The sequence below is a fragment of the Salvelinus alpinus genome, chromosome 10 (assembly GCF_045679555.1).
Source record: "Salvelinus alpinus chromosome 10, SLU_Salpinus.1, whole genome shotgun sequence".
In the NCBI taxonomy this organism is placed as follows: domain Eukaryota; kingdom Metazoa; phylum Chordata; class Actinopteri; order Salmoniformes; family Salmonidae; genus Salvelinus; species Salvelinus alpinus.
In genome coordinates, this window is record NC_092095.1 from 24450731 (window position 1) to 24466730 (window position 16000).

The 16000-nt window shown below is 40.7% G+C and overlaps 1 protein-coding gene across 2 annotated transcripts in view; it reads left to right on the forward strand.

Moving 5' to 3' along the window:
• LOC139531755 (lethal(3)malignant brain tumor-like protein 4) overlaps positions 1 to 16000 on the forward strand; it is a 129775-nt gene that overhangs the window by 63614 nt on the left and 50161 nt on the right. For both annotated transcript variants that reach the window (XM_071328534.1, XM_071328535.1), the window contains exon 17: positions 8544 to 8617. In XM_071328534.1, coding sequence (XP_071184635.1) covers positions 8544 to 8617 — 74 coding nt within the window. The remainder of the gene's footprint in view (positions 1 to 8543; positions 8618 to 16000) is intronic.

Here is a 16000-nt window from a genome sequence, read left to right on the forward strand (position 1 = left end):
TATGACCTGTAATTGTGTGGAGGTGGGTAATGCAAATCTTTGGCTACCGTTTCACCACTCTGCATCTTCAGATTAAACCGTTCTCTCTGGTGAACCATACAATAGCATTTGTTGACCATGCTGTTAGGATACGTGTGGCAGGTGATGTGTTTTTGAGTGAGAGAAGCTCATTGCTGAGCTCAATTTCTTGAAATGAAATCAGCATGCTTTCTTTTTGTTTTAAAATATTTAGCAGTAGTTCAGAAGGTCAGGGCCTGGTTTCCCAAAAGCATCTTAAGGCTCAACGGTTTAAAAAATAAACTTAACCTTTAGATGCTTTTGGGAAACCAGGCCCTGGTCATTTGTACTGTACATCTTCCAAACGGCAGCCATCTTGTCATAGAAAAACTCCTGAGATTTCCGAATCTTACTTTTTGTGAATTGGTTTCATCTCCAAGTCCAATTTCCTGTTCTGTCAATAATTTATAAAAGTGTTAGTCATCTCTTCATATAGCACCACCTGCATTTCCTCTCTCAGCGTCTCAGAGTTCTGTGTCACCGTCACAACTCTCTGTACTCTCTATCAGGGCGTTTTGAGACAGGCGCGTGCTCTGCCACCCGGCTCTTAGCGAGGCCCCCCTGGGGTTCCTCTCGGTCGGGTTGACATGGTGTTAATGCAAGGGCACTGATCCAGAACCGTACATGGGGCCACGCTCGCTCTGTCTGTCTCTGTGGTTACTGTGTTTAGAGCACTGAGATGCAGTGCAGATCAGAGACACGAGGCAGGAGTTTACACACACACACACACACACACATACACGCACACACACACACTCTCTCACCCATAACACTGGATTGATTCAATTGAACCTCCAATCTCCCTAAGCCCACAAAACCTATTTGAAAAAGAACAGATCTCTACTGTATCTGCGGCATCGATTCAAGTCAAACCAAATACTGCCACAATATATTTATAGCCACAGTCTGCTTTATCACAACTTCAGCCATGAAATGGCTACAGATCCCTTCAAATTGTGTTTTAACCCCTATCATAACTCGGCCACTGTGATTTCACTTCCCCTGTCACCATACTGATGTCAACGACCCACACACCCACCCGTCCAAAGCTCTTGGAAATACAAATGCTCTGTCATTAAAGAGCCATATTGTCGCAGATGGCAAGAGACGGTTGAGAGGGGAAGAGATGGTTGAGAGGGGAAGAGACGGTTGAGAGAGATGGGAGAGAAGCAGGAGAGACGGGGGGAGGGGGTGAGAGACAGAGAAAGAGAGAGAGTGTGTGTGTGTGTACAGTAATGCCGTATAGAGCGAGCAGATTAGAAAACCCTGCATCCCAGTGTGATTGATATTGAATTTGTTTTCCCTCATAAACGGCCCGCTCTAGCCAGGTTCTCCTGTGTGTACGTTTACGACGAGGAGCTGATTTCTAAACCCTGTGAAAGATTACCGCTTGCCTTGAACATTATGTAAGGCTGCTGTTATATAAAAAAAATGAAAATAAAAAGTGTCACAAGCCTAAAATTAGGAACAGTTACCTTACATAACCATCGTGGTTGATCCGGCTATATTTTACCGAAATACATTGGAGCTTGTTATGTAAGATATTTGTATCAATATTTCCTGATCTGGCATGCCTCCCTCAAGATGCAGTGAAAATAAAACCCAGTATTGCGTTATTCTCTTGTGCATTGTTTGAGTGCAGCAATGCAGCAGAGATTTACACTACCGTTCAAAAGTTTGGGGTCACTTCGAAATGTCCTTTTTTTAAAAAAGAAAAGCAAAAAAGAAAGTACATTAAAATAACATCAAATTGATCAGAAATACAGTGTGGACATTGTTATCATTGTAAATGACTATTGTAGCTGGAAATTATTTTTTAATGGAATATCTACATAGGCGTACAGAGGCCCACTATCAGCAAACATCACTCCTGTGTTCCAGTGTTAGCTAATCCAAGTTTATAATTTTAAAAGGCTAATTGATCATTAGAAAACCCTTTTGCAATTAGGTTAGCACAGCTGAAAACTGTTGATCTCGTACAACGCTGTGTACTATTCCCTTCACAGAACAGCGCAAACTGTCTCTAACCAGAATAGAAAGAGGAGTGGGAGGCCCCGGTGCACAACTGAGCAAGAGGACAAGTACATTAGAGTGTCTAGTTTGAGAAACAGACGCTTCACAAGTCCTTAACTGGCAGCTTCATTAAATAGTACCCGCAAAACACCAGTCTCAACGTCAACAGTGAAGAGGCGACTCCGGGATGCTGGCCTTCTAGGCAAAGTTCAACTGTCCAGTGTCTGTGTTCTTTTTCCCATCTTAATCTTTTCTTTTTATTGGCCAGTCTGAGATGTGGCTTTTTCTTTGCAACTCTGCCTAGAAGGCCAGCATCCCGGAGTCGCCTCTTCACTGTTGACGTTGAGACGTTGAGACTCATTAATCATTCAATGTTTGTCAGCTCGACTTTCAATCGGGGAGCCAAGACCCCTTGAGAGTTTTGAAATAATGAACTTGATACTCTTTGAGCTGGTTTGTGTATTATGAAACATCAACAACGTAGTCCTCTGAGATAGCTTTGGCTTCAACTTGGCTGATCCTCAAGGTTATTTCTATCTGTGGCCAGTCTTGGAAATACTGACAGGACTTTTCCATGGGAACTTCCTTTAGTGCCTCAATTTCTTTTTCTCCTATTCACTGTCACAATCAATTCAAAAGCATGGCTTTCACTGTACACGATGTATGTAGTGTCATAGTCTGAAGTAGACCTGTGCTGTACTGTATGTGCTTTAGCCAACTCTTCTGTCAGAGTATGGCATGACATACTGCACACTGATTACAAAGCATTTGTACTGGACATTTTAATGTTAGAACACTCTAAAATCAACTGTAACACAGGCATATGACATTTTAGCACATATTTGAATAAAATGGCCAACTCAAAAGGTTAGTTCTTACTGTGGGGAATTTAAGGTTATAACACTCAAGTCTATTTTAACATAATAAATATGGCCTTTTGGTTTATTCATTTTCATTATATCACCGGATTATTGAAGCTGTAAATCCCGTACTTCCCATTGACAATGATAGAAGAGTTGGCTATAGCTAATGCAGGATGGGAAGTTTACTGTAGTCTGAAGGTCTGAATTAAAAGTGTGCATTTCACTGGTTCTCAATAGTTTGTGCTAGAAATGTTTGTCTGGACTTTTTTTTATTGATATGATTTATTTAAGTGTCATACACCTACCGGTGCCCAGCCCACATGGGCTTACAAGACACTAGTAAACACAGTTCCATTTTCCTTGTACTCAACAAAATAACATTTAACAAATGATATCCAGTTGAAGTCGGAAGTTTACATACACTTAGGTTGGAGTCATTAACTTGTTTTTCAACTACTCCACAAATGTCTTCTAAACAAACTATAGTTTTGGCAAGTCGGTTAGGACATGTACTTTGTGCATGACACAAGTCATGTTTCCAACAATTGTTTACAGACAGATTATTTCACTTATAATTCACTGTATCACAATTCCAGTGGGTCAGAAGTTTTCATACACTAAGTTGACTGTGCCTTTAAACAGCTTGGAAAGTTCCAGAACATGATGTCATGGCTTTAGATAGGCTGTTAGGCTAATTGACATAATTTGAGTCAATTGGAGGTGTACCTGTGGACGCATTTCAAGGCCTGCCTTCAAACTCAGGGCCTCTTTGCTTGACATCATGGGAAAATCCAAAGAAATCAGAAAAATTGTAGACTTCCACAAGTCTGGTTCATCCTCGGGAGCAATTTCCAAATGCCTGAAGGTACCACGTTCATCTGTACAAACAATAGTACACAAGTATAAACACCATGGGACCATGTAGCCGTCATACCGCTCAGGAAGGAGACGCGTTCTGTCTCCTAGAGATGAATGTACTTTGGTGCGAAAAGTGCAAATCAATCCCAGAACAACAGCAAAGGACCTTGTGAAGATGCTGGAGGAAAAAGGTACAAAAGTATCTCACTGGTCACCATAGCAGCACCCACACCTAGCACGCACTCTAGCAGGTATATTTCACTGGTCACCTCCAAAGCCAATTCCTGCTTTGGCTGCCTTTCCTTCCAGTTCTCTGCTGCCAATGACTGGAACGAACTGCAAAAATCTCTGAAGCTGGAGACTCATATCTCCCTCACTAACTTTAAGCACCAGATGTCAGAGCAGCTCACAGATCATTGCACCTGTACATAGCCCATCTGTAAATAGCCCATCCAACTACCTCATCCCCATACTGTTATTTATTTTTCTCCTTTGCACCCCAGTATCTCTACTTGCACATTCATCTGCTGCACATCTATCACTCCAGTGTTTAATTGCTATATTGTAATTATTTCATCACTATGGCCTATTTATTGCCTTACCTCCCTTATCCTACCTCATTTGCACACCCTGTATATAGACTTTTTCTATTGTATTATTGACTGTATGTTTGTTTATTCCATGTGTAACTCCCTGTAACTCCGTGTTGCTTTGCTTTATCTTGGCCAGGTCGCGTTGTAAATGAGAACTTGTTCTCAACTAGCCTACCTGGATAAATAAAGGTGAACTAAATAAATAAAATAAAATCTATATCCACAGTAAAACGAGTCCTTAAAGGCTGCTCGGCAAGAAAGAAGCCACTGCTCCAAAACTGCCATAAAAAAGCCAGACTACGGTTTGCAACTGCAAATGGGGACAAAGATTCTGCTTTTTGGAGAAATGTCCTCTGGTCTGATGAAACAAAAATAGAACTGTTTGGCCAAAATGACCATTGTTTTGTTTGGAGGAAAAAGGGGGAGGCTTGCAAGCCGAAGAACACCATCCCAACCGTGAAGCACGGGGGCTGGCAGCATCATGTTGTGGGGGTGCTTTGCTGCAGGAGGGACTGGTGCACTTCACATAATAGATTGTATCATGAGGAGTGGAAATTATGGGTATATATTGAAGCAACATCTCAAGACATCAGTCAGGAAGTTAAAACTTGGTCACAAATGGGTCTTCCAAATGGACAATGACCCCAAGCATACTTCCAAAGTTGTGGCAAAATGGCTTAAGGACAACAGAGTCAAGGTATTGGAGTGGCCATCACAAAGCCCTGACCTCATTCCTATAGAAAATTTGTGGGCAGAACTGAAAAAGCGTGTGCGAGCAAGGAGGGCTACAAATCTGACTCAGTTACACCAGCTCTGTCAGGAGGAATGGGCCAAAATTCACCCAATTTATTGTGGGAAGCTTGTGGAAGGCTATCGAAAACGTTTGACCTAAGTTAACTTCTCTGCGCTACGGATCCCTTTTACGGGATCATTTTCCTAAACAACCTTACAAAAAATATTTATAATCATGCAATCACAAGTGAAATATACCAAAACACAGCTTAGCTTGTTGTTAATCCACCTATCGTGTCAGATTTTGAAAATATGCTTTACAGTGAAAGAAATCCAAGATTTTGTGAGTGTATCAATCAATGCTAGAACAGCTAGCCCCAATTAGCATGGTCACGAAAGTCAGAAAAGCAATCAAATTAATCGCTTACCTTTGATAATCTTCGGATGTTTGCACTCACGAGACTCACAGTTACACAATAAATGTTATTTTTGTTGGATAAATATTACTTTTATAACACAAAAACGCCATTTGGGTTACGCGTTATGTTCAGAAAACCAAAGCCTTGTTCCGGTGCTGAAAGGCAGAAGAAAATTCCCAAACGTATCAGATTCAAAAATATTACAAAAAATATTTATAATCATGCAATCACAAGTGAAATATACCAAAACACAGCTTAGCTTGTTGTTGATCCACCTATCGTGTCAGATTTTGAAAATATGCTTTGCAACGAAAGCAATCTAAGCTTTTGTGAGTGTAGCAATCAATGCTAGAACAGTTAGCCTTATATTAGCTTGGTCACGAAAGTCAGAAAAGCAATACAATTAATCGCTTTACCTTTGATAATCTTCGGATGTTTGCACTCACGAGACTCCCAGTTACACAACAAATGTTATTTTTGTTCCATAAATATTACTTTTATAACAAAAAAGCGCCATTTGGGTTGCGCGTTATGTTCAGAAAACCAAAGCCTCGTTCCGTTCGACGAAAATTCAAAAAAGTATCCGTAATGGTCGTAGAAACATGTCAAATGTTTTTTATAATCAATCCTCAGGTTGTTTTTAACAAACATAATCGATAATATTTCAACCGGACCGTAACCTATTCAATAAGAGAGAAAAGAAAATGGAGAGCTCCCCTCTCACGCGCAGGAACTATTCAGAGGACACCTGACTACTTTTGAAAAATCTCGCTCATTTTTCAAAATAAATGCCAGAAACTTTGTCTAAAGCCTGGTCACAGCCTGAGGAAGCCATTGGAAAAGGAATCTGGTTGATACCCCTTTAAATGGAAGAAAGACGGGCCAGGAAACACAGATAGAAAAATAATAATAATCACTTCCGGGTTAGATTTTCTCAGGTTTTCCCCTGCAGAATCAGTTTTGTTATACTCACAGACAATATTTTGACAGTTTTGGAAACTTTTGAGTTTTTTCTATCCTAATCTGTAAATTCTATGCATATTCTACGATCTGGACCTGAGAAATAGTCCGTTTACCTTGGGAACGTTATTTTTTTTTTAAATAAAAAAAAATCTGACCCCTAGCGTCAAGAGGTTAAACAATTTAAAGGCAATGCTACCAAACACTAATGTAATGTATGCAAACTTCTGACCCACTGGGAATGTGATGAAAGAAATAAAAGTTGAAATAAATCATTCTCTCTACTATTATTCTGACATTTCACATTCTTAAAATAAAGTGGTGATCCTAACTGACCTAAGACAGGGAATTTTTACTAGGATTAAATGTCAGGAATTGTGAAAAATGGAGTTTAATGTATTTGGCTAAGGTGTATGTAAACTTCAGACCTCAAATGTACATACAATAATCATGGCAAGTACAGATACCATCTCGCCACATGTTTATGTAGTAGATATAATTCCAACTGTTCTTGTTCCCCTCATCATCAGTCACTATATTCTCTTTAACGGTAGGGCCTAGCATTTCCGTATCTGTGGATGGGATTTGCATTGTGTAGTAGATTTGATTGGAGATTCAGATATGGTCTCTGACTGCTTAGACCTCTGTCAATATCTTCCTATAGAGGTAGCATTATCCAGGAGGAAGGGCAGAGGCTCACTATAGTCTCCTTTAAATCCCTGTCTGATAGAACATGACAATGAGAGGACTTCTCCCAAATGGAGCAGACAGGTGTTATGCCTTCGGAGGAGACACATTAAAAGTTGTGCTGCCGTAGAATTACTTCTGTAGAACATACATTCCCATTTAAGTCAATTTAATTTATGTATATAGCCGTGTCCTTTCTAGTTATGCTACTCTAATGCGCCCCCCTGAGCTCAATTGTTCCCCCAGGCATATTCGGGACATGCATTCATTTCATTGCCTCTAAGCACGTACTAGAAGATGTCTCGCAGCTATTACAAGAAGAATTCTGTAGCCATCCATATTACCATAGACAAAACTTTTTTAAACCTGCATTGCCAAAGTATTGTGCGCTGCTGTAGTTTGTCACCATAGACACCTGGTCCAGGTCATTTAGAATACGTTTTGGGGTTTTATATTTCTCACCTTTTTATAATTTTATTTGTTAAGCACTTTGAAATGCATCCCCTGTAAGAGATTTTACTCTATAAATAATGTTTGATTGATTGAGTTCTCATAGAGAACACAGTCCCACTTTAAATGAGGTGCAACTTATAAAGGCTTCATAAGCCCTACATAAATGCTTCACAAATCATCTATAATCATATGTCATACTCTATAAATGGTGTACAAGAATACATCAAGTTTTATGTCACGCTTGGCAAATCACCCTACAGTGGTAAATGTTGTCATCCTTTATACACCATTTATAAAGTATTGGATACACTTATAGATGATTTAGGAAGCCTTTATGTAGTGTTTATGAAGCCTTTATGTAGTGCTTATGAAGCGTTTTATGTATGCTATATAAAGCCTTTATAAGTTGTAAAATCTGTAGTTTTACCTTCATGGGAAAGACCTGGGACAGGTCTGGCTCTATGGTGTTTCTCCTACAGTTCTTTACTGTCAACAGAGACTGCCCTGCCAAACTGCATCACAGTCCCCCTTTCAGCTAGCACCCAATCACTGTGGACATGCTATCATAACCACTATCCACAGAGCTATCATTACTGTATCCTCAGCACTGGTGTTTTTCTCTGCCAAGAGCACATGGCCCATCGATGTACAGCAGTTTGTAAGATGGTACAATGATGTGAATGCTATAAAGTAGATACGTATGTGTGCTTTATAATAGGATATATTTTTATACCATGACGATATATAGATTTTATGTAAGCCATCTCAGGTTTATATTCGCTCTGTTGTTAGGACTTAAAAGCAGTTCCACCTCAATGCTTGTTTGCTTGGTAATCTTCTGGCCCCAATAGTGAATCGCTTTCTCGCTGTAAGATCATCTCTCTCTCTCTCTTTCTTTATCTCCTCAGGCTCTCCCAGTCAACAAAATATCTGCGAGTCAAAGAGGAGGAGGAAGAGATTGACTTGAATAGCATGATCACAGGTAATGGAAACAGCTGGGTTAGATGGTTCAAAGGTTGTCGTTAATGGTATTATTGACATCCTGGATGCTTTCCCTCGCTCTGCTTGCTCTTTGGAGTGCCGTATGGGCTGGAGAAACTACATTACCTCCAGTCATTTCCCCCCCGTACCTTCTGGCAGCCGGCACCCCAAGTGACTCAAGGCAACGAGAGCATAGACCTATCTATGTTCCTGTGGCACCCTTTTAGTTGTTTTTCCATAGTGTGGAGGGAGAGAGAGATAGAGACTCATTGCTGCCTGGCCACTAAACACTCACTAATGATGACACTGTAATGCCCTTTTATAGTCGAGTCTCCTCACCCAAAGCTATTCAGCTAGTGACAGGTTTTTATTTTTAAATTGTGTAAGTGGCTTGCCGGCTGCTTAGCATCTGACAGGTAGTTACTCTCCACGAAGATGGCTGGTTGTGTGAGCGAGCAATCACTGGAGAGTTGGATACCCAATTTCACCTGAGGTAATTGATGTCAATCACGGTTGCTACTGGGGTGATTTCTCTGTGAAATTGGGCGTTTTCAAGTAGCAAGGAAGTATTAGTCCTAAGTCACTGGATCGCCTGGCTTCGTAGTCACTCATTTTGATTACTGTGAGCACAGGTGTAATGGAGTTTTGAGACTGGTTCAAAACCTAGAGGGGAAAAAACACAGATCTTTTAGTTTAGTTTTTCTTTTCAATACATTGGCGAGGCCCAATAACATCTAGATTCCTCTATCTATTCGGATAGCTGCATTGATTGCTATGATTTGGTGGGTGGTTTCCATGGCAACCTGTCCGTCAGCAGGAGATAGGTGGGGGGGCACAGGGAATGTGTGTGTGTGTGTGTGTGTGTGTGTGTGTGTGTGTGTGTGTGTGTGTGTGTGTGTGTGTGTGTGTGTGTGTGTGTGTGTGTGTGTGTGTGTGTGTGTGTGTGTGTGTGTGCGCGTGTATTTTTTCCGTTAAGCTGTTAGTTTCTCCCAAGGAAAAAGAGACAACGTAGTCTGGAAGGAGCCCTGTTTCGTATCCTTTCAGGCCGAGCGCATTTCACCGGCTGTGTATCGGAGTGAATAACTAATTTTAGCTCCACTACCCGCGACGACAGCTCTTCCAACTCCGTGAGGACGATAAGAGGAGGTGAAAGAGCTCTAGTTGTGACGACAGAACGCATTACTGCTACAGCCGGAGTAGCCAGCCAGGCAGGCCACACACACACACATCACATACACATACCCAAACACATACTTGTGCACACAAACCATACCACACTCGCCTTAACTCCAGGCCACAAGGACCCAATTGTTTCTGCCATGAGTTTGTTCTCTGCTGCCTCAACGAACTAACCAAACTGATCCGTACTCTACTGTGAAGGATGATTCTGGGACCTGGATTTCATTCAGTACATTCTGTACTGGCAATGTGATAAGATAGTTAGAGAACACCACACAATGAGAAATTAAACTAAAGAACACTGAAGAATCTCATTCTTCTCACTCCCCGCAGGAATGTCCATTCTTGTCATTCCTTTCCTCCTTTGTTTTGTGGGACTTTTTCGGTAACTGTGGGATGGCAAGTGATCAGAAGAGACTTGCCAGGTCACCTCACCCTTGGACTCCTTTACAGCTGAAATCCCTTCTGAAAGGGATAGATGAGAGGGCGATTCTCCTCTTTTCTATCCCTTCTCTCCTCCATCCTGTCCTCTTCTCTCTCCTTTTTCCTTACCTCGCTCTTCTTCTTTCCTCTCCTCCATCCTCTCCTCTATCTTCCTGGTACAGGAAGAGACAGTCCACCCATGGCCCTGGCTACAGCATACTTTTCACACTGGACTTTTTGTAGTTATAACAAATATTGTTGTTATAGCATTTAGTTATTACTCACTTTGAGTTTATATGGTAGTTATACTTTAGTTAAACATGTGTGTACGTGGTACTGCAATGCTCATTACTGAGCTGTAGTTTCCATTTCTTGTCCCACACTAGCAGATAATCATATTCTGGTTTTGATTCATTCATAACTGTCGTAGAGTTGAATACACTTCTGAGTGTCAGGACAATCCATTTCTATGAACAATGTTAATTATGTTAATGTACTGAATGATTGTGTTAGTGAGAATGATCTGATTGCAATATCATCCATTGAAGATCTTGACTCATGACTTGCGTTCATATATAATAAGTATATATATAGTTGATGTCGGAAGTTTACATACACTTAGGTTGGAGTCATTAAAACTTGTTTTTCAACCAGTCCACAAATTTCTTGTTAACAAAGTATAGTTTTGGCAAGTCGGTTAGTACATCTACTTTGTGCATGACATAAGTCATTTTTCCAACAATTGTTTACAGACAGATTATTTCACTTATTCACTGTATCACAATTCCAGTGGGTCAGAAGTTTACATATACTAAGTTGACTGTGCCTTTAAACAGCTTGTAAAATTCCAGAAAATTATTTCATGGCTTTAGAAGCTTCTGATAGGCTGATTGAAATCATTTGAGTCAATTGGAGGTGTACCTGTGGATGTATTTCAAGGTCTACCTTCAAACTCAGTGCCTCTTTGCTTGACATCATGGGGAAAAAAACAGCCAGACCTCAGAAAAAAAAATCTGGTTCATCCTTGGGAGCAATTTCCAAAAGAAGAAAAGGTACCACGTTCATCTGTACAAACAATAGTACGCAAGTATAAACACCATGGGACCACGCAGCCGTCATACCGCTCAGGAAGGAGATACATTCTGTCTCTTAGAGATGAACGTACTTTGGTGCGAAAAGTGCAAATCAATCCCAGAACAACAGCAAAGGACCTTGTGAAGATGCTGGAGGAAACAGGTACAAAAGTATCAATATCCACAGTAAAACGAGTCCTATATCGACATAACCTGAAAGGCCGCTCACCAAGGAAGCGAGGTTACCAAGAACCCGATGGTCACTCTGACAGCATTCTAGAGTTCCTCTGTGGAGATGGGATAACCTTCCAGAAGGACAACCATCTCGACAGTACTCCACCAATCAGGCCTTTATGGTAGAGTGGCCAAACGGAAGCCACTCCTCAGGAAGAGGCACATGACAGCCTGCTTGGAGTTTGCCTAAAGACTCTCAGACCATGAGAAACAAGATTATCTGGCCTGATGAAACCAAGATTGAACTCCTAGTCTGGATCGAGGGAAAGATGAACAGAGCGAAGTACAGAGACATCCTTGATGAAAGCCTGCTCCAGAGCACTCAGAACCTCAGACTAGGGTGAAGGTTCACCTTCCAACAGGACAACAACCCGAAGCACACAGCCAAGACAATGCAGGAGTGGCTTCAGGACAAGTCTCTGAATGTTCTTGAGTGGCCCAGCCAGAGCCCGTACTTGAACCCGATCGAACATCTCTGGAGAGACCTGAAAATAGCTGTGCAGCGACACTCCCCATCCAACCTGATAGAGCTTGAGAGGATCTGCAGAGAAGAATGGAAGAAACTCCCCAAATACAAGTGTGCCAAGCTTGTAGCGTCATACCCAAGAAGAGTCTTTATTTATATATATTTTTTATATAACCTTTATTTAACTAGGCAAGTCAGTTGAGAACAAATTCTTATTTACAATGACGGCCTTGGAAAAGTGGGTTAACTGCCTTGTTCAGCCGCAGAACGACAGATTTTTACCTCGGGGATTCGATCTAACAACAAACTCTCTAACCACTAGGCTACCTGCCGCCCTGAGTCGAGGCTGTAATCACTGCCAAAGGTGCTTCAACAATGTGGGGGTCTGAATACTTATGTAATTTACTTATGTAAATGTGATATTTCATTTATTTTGTATACATTTGTAATAATTTCTAAAATCCAGGTTTTGCTTTGTCATTTTGCGGTATTATGTATAGATTGATGAGAAGAAAAAAAAAATTGTTTTCATCCATTTCAGAATAAGGCTGTAACGTAACAAAATGTGGAAAAAGTCAAGGGGTCTGAATACTTTCTGAATGCACTGTATATACACATCTTTTTAAAATATATAATTCCTTTATTATTTTTCACCCCCGTAGTTGGAGTGAACTAATGAACAAAAACGCTTCTACTTACAGCTCAATTTTACCGACACAATCTATTTTACATTGGTTAACTTTTGTTTGTTTTTAGTTCTATCCTTCCACTACCCTCATCTCCTCCCATCTATTTCTGAAGACCATCCAGTTTGATTTCTATTTGCCATATGTTTTTAATGGTGCTGTTTCACAAAATGTCAGAACATATGAAAAAATAATGTGTCTTTCATGTGTCTGATTGGGCCTTCCACGCATGTAGAATGACACGTCACTCTATCACACTCACTACTCTACACCATTTTGAAGATTCACCAAGTGATGTGCTGCTCTCTTCTTTCTTTCTTTCTCTCTCTTTCTCTCTCCCTCGCTTTCTCTTTCTCCACCCAATCGTGAAGAGCAAGTCGTCTCGCAGTCTCATAACTGTGTAGGGAAACAGATGGTCGCTATCTGACACTCGCTGGAGAGAGAGCCACCCCATACACAATAATTTTCTAGCGCGCCAGTGTCCCCCACCTCCTGTGGGCTGCTCACATTTCCCTGCTGCTGTTCAATATGGGCTAATGCTGCTGGGATCCTCAATGTCTAGTCTCACATGAAAAGTATCTGGGACTCTTTGTTTACATACCAAGCTGATTTGGAACAGTGAGGCCTTTGCTATTGTTGAGCTTCTGAGGGAGTTGGAATTTCAGGGTTGAGGTGAAATCCATGTCTTGAAGGGATGTTTTGGTTGGCATAGTGCTAGTTAGGGCTGTCCCCGGAAAAAATAAAATAAAATGATGGTCGACTAAGATTCGTCCTGTTCAATCGATTGGTCGAAATGTTTAAACGTATTTTTCCATATATAGACAGACACACTCTGTGTTTGAATAAAATAAACTACATATGCACTGAGCTTGTCTGATGCTGTAAGCACACTGTTTGATTGAATAATTAAGACACACAAATAACTCAAAGAGCCCGATGGTCACACTGTGTTGAAAAAAATGACAGTGATTACCTGTGTGACTGGCGCACGTTGTCTCGCTGTCCTCCCTACTGCAGCAAAAATGCACCACAGCACAGCAAGTGTTTATTGTGCTGTCCGTGCTGAAGCTGCAAAATCATTTCAGCCATTTAGTTTCTTACTTGTTGCTGTCTGAAAAGCTCTGTTACCGAAATCCATAATTTGTTTCGGAAAAACATTCCCTATTCCCTTAATCCTTGTTCTCTTTACGTGAAACATCTCATGCATGTGACCAATAGGGCCTGACCTATAGCCTATCATAATCACATAAAAACTCCAAACACAGTAACACGTCACAGCAAAATGGATGCGGAGGACGTGAAAAAGAAACTTGAAATGGGTGAATGTTTACTGGTTGCTCAGGAGGGAAAGGGGAAGTCAGATCTGTGGAAGGCATTTGACTTAGTTGTGGAAACTACTGGAGATCATGAAAAGGGAGGGTATAAGAGCAAGCGTTGTGTGAGTATTATGTGCCAAACAGTTGCTGTTAGATTACAATATTTATATTTTTTCTGACCATTTGGAACAGTGTAAACAACACTAAATAAGAGTACCATAGAGTCTGTTCTTATAAAATTAAAATAAACATATAAAGCCTTTATTACAGCAGACTAAAAACAGTTGCATGCATTCGTGAATTGCGGTTTATTTATTATTTATGCTAATTCTTCAAAGCTCCCTTTGTTATTTAATTTTCAAACTTAAATGCTTGATTGTATTTCAAAGCATGAATGTCTCGTATGCTGTGTGATGGCATGAGTGAATAATTGATTGATACAGTAGCCTATATATGGAAATATAGGCCTAAATAAGTTACGGTATTAAGACTAAACAGGATGCGCTCTTAGGCCTATAGCTCGATGGTGGTTATACAAGACTATTATACAAGCCTACTAATGACAACTACATGACTTATTATTATAATGATGATCATAATAATAATTGTAATAATAACTATAAGAAGATAAAGAAAAAGTAGGGTATAGGAGCGAGAGCTGTGTGCATATTATGTGTGACAAAGAGGTGCTGTTAGATTACAGTATTATTTTTATGTCTGTTTGGAACAGTGTAAACAACACTAAATCAATTATAAGTAATACCAGTCTGTTCTAACCCCAAAAAATTGTGAAGCCTTTATTACAGCATAGCAAAGATTAAAAACAGACGAATCTGTGAAATTGCTTTATCCAACATTTTGCCGTTACATGAGGCTTGGTGCTCACGGAATCAGTAGACTATTAAATAAACACTCAAACAGGCAACAGAAGCAAGATCTGTCTTATTTTTGTTGATATATATGAATGATTTATAAAGCTAGGCACATCTTAACAGTTAGGCTATTGATTCTAGACCTAATTAAGTTGGGGGTTTCCTCTCTCCTCAATATTCTTAGACAATAAGGCTAACATGCTGACCACACCGGTCGTGCGCGCGCGTCTGCCATTGCGCGCATGTTGATTTTGTCCACCCACACCAGACGCGATCAGGACATGCAGGTTGAAATATCAAAACAAACTATTAATTTGGGGACAGGTCGAAAAGCATTAAACATTTATGGCAATTTAGCCAGCTGGCTTGCTGTTGCTAGCTAATTTGTCCTGGGATATAAACATTGGGTTGTTATTTTACCTGAAATGCACGAGGTCCTCTACTCCGACAATGAATCCACAGATAAATGGGTAAACCGAGTTTCTTTCTAGTAATCTCTCCTCCTTCAGGCTTCTTCTTTGGATTTTATATAGCGGTTGGCAACCAACTTTAAGGTGCATTACCAATACCAACTGGACTGGAGTTAATCTTTCAATCACCCACATGGGTATATGCTCCTAAAAACCAATGAGGAGATGGCACGTGGGTATATGCTCCTAAAAACCTATGAGGAGATGGGAGAGGCAGGACTTGCAGCGTGGCAAGGGTCACAAATAGAACCAAGTTCTATTTTAGCGCCTGGCTACGCAGACGCTTGTTGGCGCGCGCAATGATTGAATAACATGTATGTGTACATTAAAAAAATGCCAACGACGCGAGCGGTGTGGTCAGCATGTAAGGCAAGGACTGTTTCCTCGTCTGCTGCTGCTGCCTCCGCCGGATTGGTCACATTCCCAATAGGTTGGTTAACTTTGCTATTATGCACACATCAACATAGGGAAAGGCGGCAATTCTACGGCGCACTGAAGATTGTTTCAGAACCGCGGACAGCGACCGTATCCAATGCGGGAAAAATTGCATTTGTTAGAATATTAGATGTATTATTTTTACATAATATAACCATATACAATGTCAGTATCACATGTCTTACAGTGATGGACTGTGCCATTCCCGTGGCCTCCGCAATGGATTAGTC